The following is a 15848-nucleotide window of genomic DNA, read 5'->3' on the forward strand; positions in this document are numbered from 1 at the left end:
CTGGTGTGTAACTGGGGGTCTCCGTAACGCTGGCTGGTGTGTAACTGGGGTCTCCGTAGCGCTGGCTGGTTTGTAACTGGGGGTCTCCATAGCGCTGGCTGGTGTGTAACTGGGGGTCTCCATAGCGCTGGCTGGTGTGTAACTGGGGTCCCCGTAGCGGTGGCTGGTGTGTAACTGGGGGTCTGTGTAGTGCTGGCTGGTGTGTAACTGGGGTCTCCGTAGCGCTGGCTGGTGTGTAACTGGGGTCTCCGTAGCGCTGGCTGGTGTGTAACTGGGGTCTCCGTAGCGGTGGCTGGTGTGTAACTGGGGTCTCCGTAGCGGTGGCTGGTGTGTAACTGGGGTCTCCGTAGCGCTGGCTGGTGTGTAACTGGGGTCTCCGTAGCGCTGGCTGGTGTGTAAATGGGGTCTCCGTAGCGCTGGCTGGTGTATAACTGGGGTCTCTGTAGTGCTGGCTGGTGTGTAACTGGGGTCTCTGTAGTGCTGGCTGGTGTGTAACTGGGGTCTCCGTAGCACTGGCTGGTGTGAAACTGGGGGTCTCCGTAGCGCTGGCTGGTGTGTAACTGGGGGTCTCCGTAGCGCTGGCTGGTGTGTAACTGGGGTCTCCGTAGCGCTGGCTGGTGTGTAACTGGGGTCTCCGTAGCACTGGCTGGTGTGTAACTGGGGTCTCCGTAGTGCTGGCTGGTGTGTAACTGGGGGTCTCCGTAGCGCTGGCTGGTGTGTAACTGGGGGTCTCCGTAGCGCTGGCTGGTGTGTAACTGGGGTCTCCGTAGTGCTGGCTGGTGTGTAACTGGAGTCTCCGTAGTGCTGGCTGGTGTGTAACTGGGGTCTCCGTAGCGGTGGCTGGTGTGTAACTGGGGTCTCCGTAGTGCTGGCTGGTGTGTAACTGGGGTCTCCGTAGCGCTGGCTGGTGTGTAACTGGAGGTCTCTGTAGCGGTGGCTGGTGTGTAACTGGGGTCTCTGTAGCGTTGGCTGGTGTGTAACTGGGGTCTCCGTAGCGGTGGCTGGTGTGTAACTGGGGTCTCCATAGCGCTGGCTGGTGTGTAACTGGGGTCTCCGTAGCGCTGGCTGGTGTGTAACTGGGGTCTCCGTAGCGGTGGCTGGTGTGTAACTGGGGGTCTCCGTAGCGGTGGCTGGTGTGTAACTGGGGGTCTCTGTAGCGCTGGCTAGTGTGTAACTGGGGTCTCCATAGCGCTGGCTGGTGTGTAACTGGGGGTCTCCGTAGCGGTGGCTGGTGTGTAACTGGGGTTCTCTGTAGCGCTGGCTGGTGTGTAACTGGGGTCTCCGTAGCGCTGGCTGGTGTGTAACTGGGGTCTCCGTATCGCTGGCTGGTGTGTAACTGGGGTCTCCGTAGCGCTGGCTGGTGTATAACTGGGGGTCTCCGTAGCGCTGGCTGGTGTGTAACTGGGGGTCTCTGTAGCGCTGGGTGGTGTGTAACTGGGGGTCTCTGTAGCGCTGGGTGGTGTGTAACTGGGGTCTCCGTAGCGCTGGCTGGTGTTTAACTGGGGGTCTCCGTAGCGGTGGCTGGTGTGAAACTGGGGGTCTCCGTAGCGCTGGCTGGTGTGTAACTGGGGGTCTCAGTAGCGCTGGCTGGTGTGTAACTGGGGTCTCCGTAGCGCTGGCTGGTGTGTAACTGGGGTCTCCGTAGCACTGGCTGGTGTGTAACTGGGGTCTCCGTAGTGCTGGCTGGTGTGTAACTGGGGGTCTCCGTAGCGCTGGCTGGTGTGTAACTGGGGGTCTCCGTAGCGCTGGCTGGTGTGTAACTGGGGTCTCCGTAGTGCTGGCTGGTGTGTAACTGGGGTCTCCGTAGTGCTGGCTGGTGTGTAACTGGGGTCTCCGTAGCGGTGGCTGGTGTGTAACTGGGGTCTCCGTAGTGCTGGCTGGTGTGTAACTGGGGTCTCCGTAGCGCTGGCTGGTGTGTAACTGGGGGTCTCTGTAGCGGTGGCTGGTGTGTAACTGGGGTCTCTGTAGCGCTGGCTGGTGTGTAACTGGCGTCTCCGTAGCGGTGGCTGGTGTGTAACTGGGGTCTCCATAGCGCTGGCTGGTGTGTAACTGGGGTCTCCGTAGCACTGGATGGTGTGTAACTGGGGTCTCCGTAGCGGTGGCTGGTGTGTAACTGGGGTCTCCGTAGCGCTGGCTGGTGTGTAACTGGGGTCTCCGTAGCGCTGGCTGGTGTGTAACTGAGGTCTCCGTAGCGCTGGCTGGTGTGTAACTGGGGTCTCCGTAGCGCTGGCTGGTGTGTAACTGGGGGTCTCTGTAGTGCTGGCTGGTGTGTAACTGGGGTCTCCGTAGCGGTGGCTGGTGTGTAACTGGGGTCTCCGTAGCGCTGGCTGGTGTGTAACTGGTGGTCTCCGTAGCGCTGGCTGGTGTGTAACTGGGGTCTCCGTAGCGGTGGCTGGTGTGTAACTGGGGTCTCCGTAGCGCTGGCTGGTGTGTAACTGGGGGTCTCCATAGCGCTGGCTGGTGTGTAACTGGGGTCTCCGTAGCGGTGGCTGGTGTGTAACTGGGGGTCTGTGTAGCGCTGGCTGGTGTGTAACTGGGGTCTCCGTAGCGCTGGCTGGTGTGTAACTGGGGTCTCCGTAGCGGTGGCTGGTGTGTAACTGGGGTCTCCGTAGCGGTGGCTGGTGTGTAACTGGGGGTCTCCGTAGCGCTGGCTGGTGTGTAACTGGGGTCTCCGTAGCGCTGGCTGGTGTGTAACTGGGGGTCTCCATAGCGCTGGCTGGTGTGTAACTGGGGTCTCCGTAGCGGTGGCTGGTGTGTAACTGGGGGTCTGTGTAGCGCTGGCTGGTGTGTAACTGGGGGTCGTCATAGCGCTGGCTGGTGTGTAACTGGGGGTCTCCGTAGCGCTGTCTGGTGTGTAACTGGGGTCTCTGTAGCGCTGGCTGGTGTGTAACTGGGGGTCTGCGTAACGCTGGCTGGTGTGTAACTGGGGTCTCCATAGCGCTGGCTGGTGTGTAACTGGGGTCTCCGTAGCGCTGGCTGGTGTGAAACTGGGGGTCTCCATAGCGCTGGCTGGTGTGTAACTGGGGTCTCCGTAGCGCTGGCTGGTGTGTAACTGGGGGTCTCCGTAACGCTGGATGGTGTGTAACTGGGGTCTCCATAGCGCTGGCTGGTGTGTAACTGGGGTCTCCATAGCGCTGGCTGGTGTGTAACTGGGGGTCTCCGTAGCGCTGGCTGGTGTGTAACTGGGGGTCTCCGTAGCGGTGGCTGGTGTGTAACTGGGGGTCTCCATAGCGGTGGCTGGTGTGTAACTGGGGGTCTCCGTAGTGGTGGCTGGTGTGTAACTGGGGGTCTCTGTAGCGGTGGCTGGAGTGTAACTGGGGGTCTCCGTAGCGCTGGCTGGTGTGTAACTGGGGTCTCCGTAGCGGTGGCTGGTGTGTAACTGGGGTCTCCGTAGCGCTGGCTGGTGTGTAACTGGGGTCTCCGTAGGGCTGGCTGGTGTGTAACTGGGGTCTCCGAAGCGGTGGCTGGTGTGTAACTGGGGGTCTCCGTAGCGCTGGCTGGTGTGTAACTGGGGTCTCCGTAGCGCTGGCTGGTGTGTAACTGGGGGTCTCCATAGCGCTGGCTGGTGTGTAACTGGGGGTCTCCATAGCGCTGGCTGGTGTGTAACTGGGGTCTCCGTAGCGCTGGCTGGTGTGTAACTGGGGGTCTCCGTAACGCTGGCTGGTGTGTAACTGGGGTCTCCGTAGCGCTGGCTGGTGTGTAACTGGGGGTCTCCATAGCGCTGGCTGGTGTGTAACTGGGGGTCTCCATAGCGCTGGCTGGTGTGTAACTGGGGTCCCCGTAGCGGTGGCTGGTGTGTAACTGGGGGTCTGTGTAGTGCTGGCTGGTGTGTAACTGGGGTCTCCGTAGCGCTGGCTGGTGTGTAACTTGGGTCTCCGTAGCGCTGGCTGGTGTGTAACTGGGGTCTCCGTAGCGGTGGCTGGTGTGTAACTGGGGTCTCCGTAGCGGTGGCTGGTGTGTAACTGGGGTCTCCGTAGCGCTGGCTGGTGTGTAACTGGGGTCTCCGTAGCGCTGGCTGGTGTGTAAATGGGGTCTCCGTAGCGCTGGCTGGTGTATAACTGGGGTCTCTGTAGTGCTGGCTGGTGTGTAACTGGGGTCTCTGTAGTGCTGGCTGGTGTGTAACTGGGGTCTCCGTAGCACTGGCTGGTGTGTAACTGGGGTCTCCGTAGCGCTGGCTGGTGTGTAACTGGTGGTCTCCGTAGCGCTGGCTGGTGTGTAACTGGTGGTCTCCGTAGCGCTGGCTGGTGTGTAACTGGGGTCTCTGTAGCGGTGGCTGGTGTGTAACTGGGGTCTCCGTAGCGGTGGCTGGTGTGTAACTAGGGGTCTCCATAGCGCTGGCTGGTGTGTAACTGGGGTCTCCGTAGCGGTGGCTGGTGTGTAACTGGGGGTCTGTGTAGCGCTGGCTGGTGTGTAACTGGGGTCTCCGTAGCGCTGGCTGGTGTGTAACTGGGGTCTCCGTAGCGGTGGCTGGTGTGTAACTGGGGTCTCCGTAGCGGTGGCTGGTGTGTAACTGGGGGTCTCCGTAGCGCTGGCTGGTGTGTAACTGGGGTCTCCGTAGCGCTGGCTGGTGTGTAACTGGGGGTCTCCATAACGCTGGCTGGTGTGTAACTGGGGTCTCCGTAGCGGTGGCTGGTGTGTAACTGGGGGTCTGTGTAGCGCTGGCTGGTGTGTAACTGGGGTCTCCGTAGCGCTGGCTGGTGTGTAACTGGGGTCTCCGTAGCGGTGGCTGGTGTGTAACTGGGGTCTCCGTAGCGGTGGCTGGTGTGTAACTGGGGTCTCCGTAGCGCTGGCTGGTGTGTAACTGGGGTCTCCGTAGCGCTGGCTGGTGTGTAACTGGGGTCTCCGTAGCGGTGGCTGGTGTGTAACTGGGGTCTCCGTAGCGGTGGCTGGTGTGTAACTGGGGGTCTCCGTAGTGCTGGCTGGTGTGTAACTGGGGTCTCTGTAGCGCTGGCTGGTGTGTAACTGGGGTCTCCGTAGTGGTGGCTGGTGTGTAACTGGGGGACTCCTTAGCGCCGGCTGGTGTGTAACTGGGGGTCTCCGTAGCGGTGGCTGGTGTGTAACTGGGGGGTCTCCGTAGCGCTGGCTGGTGTGTAACTGGGGGTCTCCGTAGTGGTGGCTGGTGTGTAACTGGGGTCTCCGTAGCGCTGGCTGGTGTGTAACTGGGGTCTCCGTAACGCTGGCTGGTGTGTAACTGGGGGTCGTCATAGCGCTGGCTGGTGTGTAACTGGGGGTCTCCGTAGCGCTGGCTGGTGTGTAACTGGGGTCTCTGTAGCGCTGGCTGGTGTGTAACTGGGGGTCTGCGTAACGCTGGCTGGTGTGTAACTGGGGTCTCCATAGCGCTGGCTGGTGTGTAACTGGGGTCTCCGTAGCGCTGGCTGGTGTGTAACTGGGGGTCTCCAAAGCGCTGGCTGGTGTGTAACTGGGGTCTCCGTAGCGCTGGCTGGTGTGTAACTGGGGGTCTCCGTAACGCTGGATGGTGTGTAACTGGGGTCTCCATAGCGCTGGCTGGTGTGTAACTGGGGTCTCCATAGCGCTGGCTGGTGTGTAACTGGGGGTCTCCGTAGCGCTGGCTGGTGTGTAACTGGGGGTCTCCATAGCGGTGGCTGGTGTGTAACTGGGGGTCTCCGTAGCGGTGGCTGGTGTGTAACTGGGGGTCTCCGTAGTGGTGGCTGGTGTGTAACTGGGGGTCTCTGTAGCGGTGGCTGGAGTGTAACTGGGGGTCTCCGTAGCGCTGGCTGGTGTGTAACTGGGGTCTCCGTAGCGGTGGCTGGTGTGTAACTGGGGTCTCCGTAGCGCTGGCTGGTGTGTAACTGGGGTCTCCGTAGGGCTGGCTGGTGTGTAACTGGGGTCTCCGAAGCGGTGGCTGGTGTGTAACTGGGGGTCTCCGTAGCGCGGGCTGGTGTGTAACTGGGGTCTCCGTAGCGCTGGCTGGTGTGTAACTGGGGGTCTCCATAGCGCTGGCTGGTGTGTAACTGGGGGTCTCCATAGCGCTGGCTGGTGTGTAACTGGGGTCTCCGTAGCGCTGGCTGGTGTGTAACTGCGGGTCTCCGTAACGCTGGCTGGTGTGTAACTGGGGTCTCCGTAGCGCTGGCTGGTGTGTAACTGGGGGTCTCCATAGCGCTGGCTGGTGTGTAACTGGGGGTCTCCATAGCGCTGGCTGGTGTGTAACTGGGGTCTCCGTAGCGGTGGCTGGTGTGTAACTGGGGGTCTGTGTAGTGCTGGCTGGTGTGTAACTGGGGTCTCCGTTGCGCTGGCTGGTGTGTAACTGGGGGTCTCCGTAGCGCTGGCTGGTGTGTAACTGGGGTCTCCGTAGCGCTGGCTGGTGTGTAACTGGGGTCTCCGAAGCGGTGGCTGGTGTGTAACTGGGGGTCTCCGTAGCGCTGGCTGGTGTGTAACTGGGGTCTCCATAGCGCTGGCTGGTGTGTAACTGGGGTCTCCGTAGCGCTGGCTGGTGTGTAACTGGGGGTCTCCGTAACGCTGGCTGGTGTGTAACTGGGGTCTCCGTAGGGCTGGCTGGTGTGTAACTGGGGTCTCCGAAGCGGTGGCTGGTGTGTAACTGGGGGTCTCCGTAGCGCTGGCTGGTGTGTAACTGGGGTCTCCGTAGTGCTGGCTGGTGTGTAACTGGGGGTCTCCATAGCGCTGGCTGGTGTGTAACTGGGGGTCTCCATAGCGCTGGCTGGTGTGTAACTGGGGTCTCCGTAGCGCTGGCTGGTGTGTAACTGGGGGTCTCCGTAGCGCTGGCTGGTGTGTAACTGGGGTCTCCGTAGCGCTGGCTGGTGTGTAACTGGGGTCTCCGTAGCGGTGGCTGGTGTGTAACTGGGGTCTCCGTAGCGGTGGCTGGTGTGTAACTGGGGTCTCCGTAGCGCTGGCTGGTGTGTAACTGGGGTCTCCGTAGCGCTGGCTGGTGTGTAACTGGGGTCTCCGTAGCGCTGGCTGGTGTGTAACTGGGGTCTCCGTAGCGGTGGCTGGTGTGTAACTGGGGGTCTCCGTAGTGCTGGCTGGTGTGTAACTGGGGTCTCTGTAGCACTGGCTGGTGTGTAACTGGGGTCTCCGTAGTGGTGGCTGGTGTGTAACTGGGGGTCTCCGTAGCGCCGGCTGGTGTGTAACTGGGGGTCTCAGTAGCGGTGGCTGGTGTGTAACTGGGGGGTCTCCGTAGCGCTGGCTGGTGTGTAACTGGGGGTCTCCGTATTGGTGGCTGGTGTGTAACTGGGGTCTCCGTAGCGCTGGCTGGTGTGTAACTGGGGTCTCCGTAACGCTGGCTGGTGTGTAACTGGGGGTCGTCATAGCGCTGGCTGGTGTGTAACTGGGGGTCTCCGTAGCGCTGGCTGGTGTGTAACTGGGGTCTCTGTAGCGCTGGCTGGTGTGTAACTGGGGGTCTGCGTAATGCTGGCTGGTGTGTAACTGGGGTCTCCATAGCGCTGGCTGGTGTGTAACTGGGGTCTCCGTAGCGCTGGCTGGTGTGTAACTGGGGGTCTCCATAGCGCTGGCTGGTGTGTAACTGGGGTCTCCGTAGCGCTGGCTGGTGTGTAACTGGGGGTCTCCGTAACGTTGGATGGTGTGTAACTGGGGGTCTCCGTAACGCTGGCTGGTGTGTAACTGGGGTCTCCGTAGCGCTGGCTGGTGTGTAACTGGGGGTCTCCATAGCGCTGGCTGGTGTGTAACTGGGGGTCTCCATAGCGCTGGCTGGTGTGTAACTGGGGTCTCCGTAGCGGTGGCTGGTGTGTAACTGGGGGTCTGTGTAGTGCTGGCTGGTGTGTAACTGGGGTCTCCGTAGCGCTGGCTGGTGTGTAACTGGGGGTCTCCGTAGCGCTGGCTGGTGTGTAACTGGGGTCTCCGTAGCGCTGGCTGGTGTGTAACTGGGGTCTCCGAAGCGGTGGCTGGTGTGTAACTGGGGGTCTCCGTAGCGCTGGCTGGTGTGTAACTGGGGTCTCCATAGCGCTGGCTGGTGTGTAACTGGGGTCTCCGTAGCGCTGGCTGGTGTGTAACTGGGGGTCTCCGTAACGCTGGCTGGTGTGTAACTGGGGGTCTCCGTAGCGCTGGCTGGTGTGTAACTGGGGGTCTCCATAGCGCTGGCTGGTGTGTAACTGGGGGTCTCCATAGCGCTGGCTGGTGTGTAACTGGGGTCTCCGTAGCGGTGGCTGGTGTGTAACTGGGGGTCTGTGTAGTGCTGGCTGGTGTGTAACTGGGGTCTCCGTAGCGCTGGCTGGTGTGTAACTGGGGGTCTCCGTAGGGCTGGCTGGTGTGTAACTGGGATCTCCATAGCGCTGGCTGGTGTGTAACTGGGGTCTCCGTAGCGCTGGCTGGTGTGTAACTGGGGGTCTCCGTAACGCTGGCTGGTGTGTAACTGGGGTCTCTGTAGCGCTGGCTGGTGTGTAACTGGGGGTCTCCATAGCGCTGGATGGTGTGTAACTGGGGGTCTCCATAGCGCTGGCTGGTGTGTAACTGGGGTCTCCGTAGCGGTGGCTGGTGTGTAACTGGGGGTCTGTGTAGTGCTGGCTGTTGTGTAACTGGGGTCTCCGTAGCGCTGGCTGGTGTGTAACTGAGGGTCTCCGTAGCGCTGGCTGGTGTGTAACTGGGGTCTCCGTAGGGCTGGCTGGTGTGTAACTGGGGTCTCCGAAGCGGTGGCTGGTGTGTAACTGGGGGTCTCCGTAGCGCTGGCTGGTGTGTAACTGGGGTCTCCGTAGTGCTGGCTGGTGTGTAACTGGGGGTCTCCATAGCGCTGGCTGGTGTGTAACTGGGGGTCTCCATAGCGCTGGCTGGTGTGTAACTGGTGTCTCCGTAGCGCTGGCTGGTGTGTAACTGGGGGTCTCCGTAGCGCTGGCTGGTGTGTAACTGGGGTCTCCGTATCGCTGGCTGGTGTGTAACTGGGGTCTCCGTAGCGGTGGCTGGTGTGTAACTGGGGTCTCCGTAGCGGTGGCTGGTGTGTAACTGGGGTCTCTGTAGCGCTGGCTGGTGTGTAACTGGGGTCTCCGTAGCGCTGGCTGGTGTGTAACTGGGGTCTCCGTAGCGCTGGCTGGTGTGTAACTGGGGTCTCCGTAGCGGTGGCTGGTGTGTAACTGGGGGTCTCCGTAGTGCTGGCTGGTGTGTAACTGGGGTCTCTGTAGCACTGGCTGGTGTGTAACTGGGGTCTCCGTAGTGGTGGCTGGTGTGTAACTGGGGGACTCCGTAGCGCCGGCTGGTGTGTAACTGGGGGTCTCCGTAGCGGTGGCTGGTGTGTAACTGGGGGGTCTCCGTAGCGCTGGCTGGTGTGTAACTGGGGGTCTCCGTAGTGGTGGCTGGAGTGTAACTGGGGGTCTCCGTAGCGCTGGCTGGTGTGTAACTGGGGTCTCCGTAGCGGTGGCTGGTGTGTAACTGGGGTCTCCGTAGCGCTGGCTGGTGTGTAACTGGGGTCTCCGTAGGGCTGGCTGGTGTGTAACTGGGTTCTCCGAAGCGGTGGCTGGTGTGTAACTGGGGGTCTCCGTAGCGCTGGCTGGTGTGTAACTGGGGTCTCCGTAGCGCTGGCTGGTGTGTAACTGGGGGTCTCCATAGCGCTGGCTGGTGTGTAACTGGGGGTCTCCATAGCGCTGGCTGGTGTGTAACTGGGGTCTCCGTAGCGCTGGCTGGTGTGTAACTGGGGGTCTCCGTAACGCTGGCTGGTGTGTAACTGGGGTCTCCGTAGCGCTGGCTGGTGTGTAACTGGGGGTCTCCATAGCGCTGGCTGGTGTGTAACTGGGGGTCTCCATAGCGCTGGCTGGTGTGTAACTAGGGTCTCCGTAGCGCTGGCTGGTGTGTAACTGGGGGTCTCCGTAGCGCTGGCTGGTGTGTAACTGGGGGTCTCCATAGCGCTGGCTGGTGTGTAACTGGGGTCTCCGTAGCGCTGGCTGGTGTGTAACTGGGGGTCTCCGTAGCGCTGGCTGGTGTGTAACTGGGGTCTCCATAGCGCTGGCTGGTGTGTAACTGGGGTCTCCGTAGCGCTGGCTGGTGTGTAACTGGGGGTCTCCGTAACGCTGGCTGGTGTGTAACTGGGGGTCTCCGTAGCGCTGGCTGGTGTGTAACTGGGGGTCTCCATAGCGCTGGCTGGTGTGTAACTGGGGGTCTCCATAGCGCTGGCTGGTGTGTAACTGGGGTCTCCGTAGCGGTGGCTGGTGTGTAACTGGGGGTCTGTGTAGTGCTGGCTGGTGTGTAACTGGGGTCTCCGTAGCGCTGGCTGGTGTGTAACTGGGGGTCTCCGTAGGGCTGGCTGGTGTGTAACTGGGATCTCCATAGCGCTGGCTGGTGTGTAACTGGGGTCTCCGAAGCGGTGGCTGGTGTGTAACTGGGGGTCTCCGTAGCGCTGGCTGGTGTGTAACTGGGGTCTCCGTAGTGCTGGCTGGTGTGTAACTGGGGGTCTCCATAGCGCTGGCTGGTGTGTAACTGGGGGTCTCCATAGCGCTGGCTGGTGTGTAACTGGGGTCTCCGTAGCGCTGGCTGGTGTGTAACTGGGGGTCTCCGTAGCGCTGGCTGGTGTGTAACTGGGGTCTCCGTATCGCTGGCTGGTGTGTAACTGGGGTCTCCGTAGCGGTGGCTGGTGTGTAACTGGGGTCTCCGTAGCGGTGGCTGGTGTGTAACTGGGGTCTCCGTAGCGCTGGCTGGTGTGTAACTGGGGTCTCCGTAGCGCTGGCTGGTGTGTAACTGGGGTCTCCGTAGCGCTGGCTGGTGTGTAACTGGGGTCTCCGTAGCGGTGGCTGGTGTGTAACTGGGGGTCTCCGTAGTGCTGGCTGGTGTGTAACTGGGGTCTCTGTAGCACTGGCTGGTGTGTAACTGGGGTCTCCGTAGTGGTGGCTGGTGTGTAACTGGGGGACTCCGTAGCGCCGGCTGGTGTGTAACTGGGGGTCTCCGTAGCGGTGGCTGGTGTGTAACTGGGGGGTCTCCGTAGCGCTGGCTGGTGTGTAACTGGGGGTCTCCGTAGTGGTGGCTGGTGTGTAACTGGGGTCTCCGTAGCGCTGGCTGGTGTGTAACTGGGGGTCTCCGTAACGCTGGCTGGTGTGTAACTGGGGTCTCCGTAGCGCTGGCTGGTGTGTAACTGGGGGTCTCCATAGCGCTGGCTGGTGTGTAACTGGGGGTCTCCATAGCGCTGGCTGGTGTGTAACTGGGGTCTCCGTAGCGCTGGCTGGTGTGTAACTGGGGGTCTCCGTAGCGCTGGCTGGTGTGTAACTGGGGGTCTCCATAGCGCTGGCTGGTGTGTAACTGGGGTCTCCGTAGCGCTGGCTGGTGTGTAACTGGGGTCTCGGCAGGGACTGGCGTGTAACTGGGGTCTCGGCAGGGACTGGCGTGTAACTGGGGTCTCAGCAGGGACTGGCGTGTAACTGGGGTCTCGGCAGGGACTGGCGTGTAACTGGGGTCTCAGCAGGGACTGGCGTGTAACTGGGGTCTCAGCAGGGACTGGCGTGTCACTGGGGTTTTAGCAGGGACTGGTGTGTAACTGGGGTCTCAGCAGGGACTGGTGTGTAACTGGGGTCTCAGCAGGGACTGGTGTGTAACTGGGGTCTCAGCAGGGACTGGTGTGTAACTGGGGTCTCAGCAGGGACTGGCGTGTAACTGGGGTCTCAGCAGGGACTGGCGTGTAACTGGGGTCTCAGCAGGGACTGGCGTGTCACTGGGGTCTCAGCAGGGACTGGTGTGTAACTGGGGTCTCAGCAGGGACTGGTGTGTAACTGGGGTCTCAGCAGGGACTGGCGTGTAACTGGGGTCTCAGCAGGGATTGGCGTGTAACTGGGGTCTCAGCAGGGATTGGCGTGTAACTGGGGTCTCAGCAGGGACTGGCGTGTAACTGGGGTCTCAGCAGGGGCTGGCGTGTAACTGGGGTCTCAGCAGGGGCTGGCGTGTAACTGGGGTCTCAGCAGGGACTGGTGTGTAACTGGGGTCTCAGCAGGGACTGGTGTGTAACTGGGGTCTCAGCAGGGACTGGCGTGTAACTGGGGTCTCAGCAGGGACTGGTGTGTAACTGGGGTCTCAGCAGGGACTGGCGTGTAACTGGGGTCTCAGCAGGGATTGGCGTGTAACTGGGGTCTCAGCAGGGACTGGCGTGTAACTGGGGTCTCAGCAGGGGCTGGCGTGTAACTGGGGTCTCAGCAGGGACTGGCGTGTCACTGGGGTCTCAGCAGGGACTGGTGTGTAACTGGGGTCTCAGCAGGGACTGGCGTGTAACTGGGGTCTCAGCAGGGACTGGCGTGTAACTGGGGTCTCAGCAGGGACTGGCGTGTAACTGGGGTCTCAGCAGGGACTGGCGTGTAACTGGGGTCTCAGCAGGGACTGGCGTGTAACTGGGGTCTCAGCAGGGACTGGCGTGTAACTGGGGTCTCAGCAGGGGCTGGCGTGTAACTGGGGTCTCAGCAGGGACTGGCGTGTAACTGGGGTCTCAGCAGGGACTGGCGTGTAACTGGGGTCTCAGCACGGACTGGCGTGTAACTGGGGTCTCAGCAGGGACTGGCGTGTAACTGGGGTCTCAGCACGGACTGGCGTGTAACTGGGGTCTCAGCAGGGACTGGCCTGTAACTGGGGTCTCAGCAGGGACTGGCCTGTAACTGGGGTCTCAGCAGGGACTGGTGTGTAACTGGGGTCTCAGCAGGGACTGGCGTGTAACTGGGGTCTCAGCAGGGACTGATGTGTAACTGGGGTCTCAGCAGGGACTGGCGTGTAACTGGGGTCTCAGCAGGGACTGGCGTGTAACTGGGGTCTCAGCAGGGACTGGCGTGTCACTGGGGTCTCAGCAGGGACTGGTGTGTAACTGGGGTCTCAGCAGAGACTGGTGTGTAACTGGGGTCTCAGCAGGGACTGGTCTGTAACTGGGGTCTCAGCAGGGACTGGTGTGTAACTGGGGTCTCAGCAGGGGCTGGCGTGTAACTGGGGTCTCAGCAGGGACTGGCGTGTCACTGGGGTCTCAGCAGGGACTGGTGTGTAACTGGGGTGTCAGCAGGGACTGGTGTGTAACTGGGGTGTCAGCAGGGACTGGTGTGTAACTGGGGTCTCAGCAGGGACTGGCGTGTAACTGGACAGGTATAAGGGATCTTGTCTGCAGGTGTAATATAATCAGCAATTACCTGCGCACTCGTTCCACGTCCTGGTCTGTTCTCAGGTACTTCTTTATATCACCACCTCTCATGGCTGCGTCCTCAGGATTGGCGAATGCCTGCACACACAGGGGATAAAGGGTTACACTATATTACATGTATTATATACAGTATATATCTCCACGGCTGCCCAGCTGTAGAGGCCACCAGCGATCCTGTTGGAGCGATTAGAGGGACGGGGATTCTCCTGGCATATGATGGAGACTGGATTATTATATTAATGCTGTATATAGGGTGGGATTCGCGGGGGGACGCCCAGCACAGGGGCGATGCTTTTATACCTGAAGAGTAGCTCCCAGCCAGCGCAGCTCCTGCACGCTACCAGCGCAGCTCCTACACGCTTCCAGCGCAGCTCCTGCACGCTACCAGCGCAGCTCCTGCACGCTTCCAGCGCAGCTCCTACACGCTACCAGCGCAGCTCCTACACGCTGGCAGCGCAGCTCCTACACGCTGGCAGGGAGCTACACGTCGCTCTCCGGGTCGCAGTTGCTGAGTGCAAAGTCACGCCGCGGCCCACCACCCGCACGGTCCGGGCACGCCTGTGTTGGCCGGACCGTGCCACCAAAACGGTGGCCAAACACTGCCAGTCAATCAGGCAGAGGCGATCGCTGGGCTGAGATGCAGATCGCATCTCTGGCATGCGCCGGCACCCACGCAGTTCAGACCTGATCGCCCCGCTGTGAGAGAACGCAAAGCACCGATCAGGTCTGAATTAGCCCCATAATTATTTATCTGGGTTGGGGCTGGGAGACCGGCGCTGGGGATCCCGGGAACAGAATGCCAGTGAGGGGGGGCCAGTGGAACAAAGCCCCTTGCGTGCTCGCTACGCTCGCCACAGGTTCTGTTCCCCCTCTATGGGTGTCGTGGAGTCTACAGCCGGTCATCTGATTGCTGCGCTCCTGCTGGGACCCCGGCGCAGTAAAGTGACGCTGTGAAGCCGGCATTATTATTATTATCTGATATGGCGCCACATGGGTTCTGCAGCGCCCATTACAAAGTACATAAACAATGAGCAAGAGCAGACAGCAATCACTTACAGCACAAGACAATGGCATCTCATGGGGGCAGTGCATAGCGGAGCCCGGGATCACATGACTGGCTGCCCTAACCGTATCACCGACCCTGGCTGCAGGTAAGCGGAGGGGTGGGGGGTGTAATGGGGGGGGGGGCCGTGTAATGGAGGGGGAGTGCATAGCGGAGCCCGGGATCACATGACTGGCTGCCCTCACCCTATCACCGATCCTGGTTGCAGGAAAGCGGAGGGGGGGGCGGGGGTAGTGTAATGGGGAGGGGGGTGGGTGTAGTGGGGGTAGTTAGCGGCACATGCTCAGCCACAATGTCAGGGTATATTTCATATATTGCAGTAAGCGGAGGGGGGGGGGTGTAGGGGGGGGTTAGTTAGTGGCACATGCTCTGTCACATAGTCAGGGTATATATCATATATTGCAGTAAGAGGAGGGAGGGGTGTAGGGGGGGGGGGGGTTAGTTAGCGGCACATGCTCAGTCACATAGTCAGGGTATAATTCATATATTGCAGTAAGCGGAGGGAGGGGGGTGTAGGGGGGGGGGGTTAGTTAGCAGCACATGCTCAGTCACATAGTCAGGGTATAATTCATATATTGCAGTAAGAGGAGGGAGGGGTGTAGGGGGGGGGTTAGTTAGTGGCACATGCTCAGTCACATAGTCAGGGTATATTTCATATATTGCAGTAAGCAGAGGGAGGGGTGTAGGGGGGGGTTAGTTAGCGGCACTTGCTCAGTCACATAGTCAGGTTATATTTCATATATTGCAGTAAGAGGAGGGGGGGTGTAGGGGGAGGTTAGTTAGCGGCACATGCTCAGTCACATAGTCAGGGTATATTTCATATATTGTAGTAAGCGGAGGGAGGGGTGTAGGGGGGGGTTAGTTAGCGGCACATGCTCAGTCACATAGTCAGGGTATAATTCATATATTGCAGTAAGAGGAGGGAGGGGTGTAGGGGGGAGGGTAGTTAGCGGCACATGCTCAGTCACATAGTCAGGGTATATTTCATATATTGCAGTAAGCGGAGGGAGGGGTGTAGGGGGGGTTAGTTAGCGGCACATGCTCAGTCACATAGTCAGGGTATAATTCATATATTGCAGTAAGAGGAGGGAGGGGTGTAGGGGGGAGGGTAGTTAGCGGCACATGCTCAGTCACATAGTCAGGGTATATTTCATATATTGCAGTAAGCGGAGGGGGGGGGTATAGGGGGGGGTTAGTTAGCGGCACATGCTCAGTCACATAGTCAGGGTATAATTCATATATTGCAGTAAGAGGAGGGAGGGGTGTAGGGGGGGGTTAGTTAGTGGCACATGCTCAGTCACATAGTCAGGGTATAATTCATATATTGTAGTAAGCGGAGGGAGGGGGGTGTAGGGGGGGGTTAGTTAGCGGCACATGCTCAGTCACATAGTCAGGGTATATTTCATATATTGTAGTAAGCGGAGGGAGGGGTGTAGGGGGGGTTAGTTAGCGGCACATGCTCAGTCACATAGTCAGGGTATATTTCATATATTGCAGTAAGAGGAGGGAGGGGTGTAGGGGGGGTTAGTTAGCGGCACATGCTCAGTCACATAGTCAGGGTATTTTTCATATATTGCAGTAAGCGGAGGGAGGGGTGTAGGGGGGTAGTTAGCGGCACATGCTCAGTCACATAGTCAGGGTATATTTCATATATTGCAGTAAGCGGAGGGGGGGTATAGGGGGGGTTAGTTAGCGGCACATGCTTAGTCACATAGT

General features: G+C 60.0%; 1 protein-coding gene across 1 annotated transcript in view; it reads right to left on the bottom strand.

Moving 5' to 3' along the window:
- Window positions 1-15848, bottom strand: part of MGST1 (microsomal glutathione S-transferase 1) — a 93357-nt gene that overhangs the window by 14480 nt on the left and 63029 nt on the right. Inside the window, exon 3 of the mRNA XM_063930647.1 lies at window positions 13059-13147. Coding sequence (XP_063786717.1) covers window positions 13059-13147 — 89 coding nt within the window. The remainder of the gene's footprint in view (window positions 1-13058; window positions 13148-15848) is intronic.

Source organism: Pseudophryne corroboree, chromosome 6 (genome assembly GCF_028390025.1).
Source record: "Pseudophryne corroboree isolate aPseCor3 chromosome 6, aPseCor3.hap2, whole genome shotgun sequence".
NCBI classification, from domain to species: Eukaryota; Metazoa; Chordata; class Amphibia; order Anura; family Myobatrachidae; genus Pseudophryne; species Pseudophryne corroboree.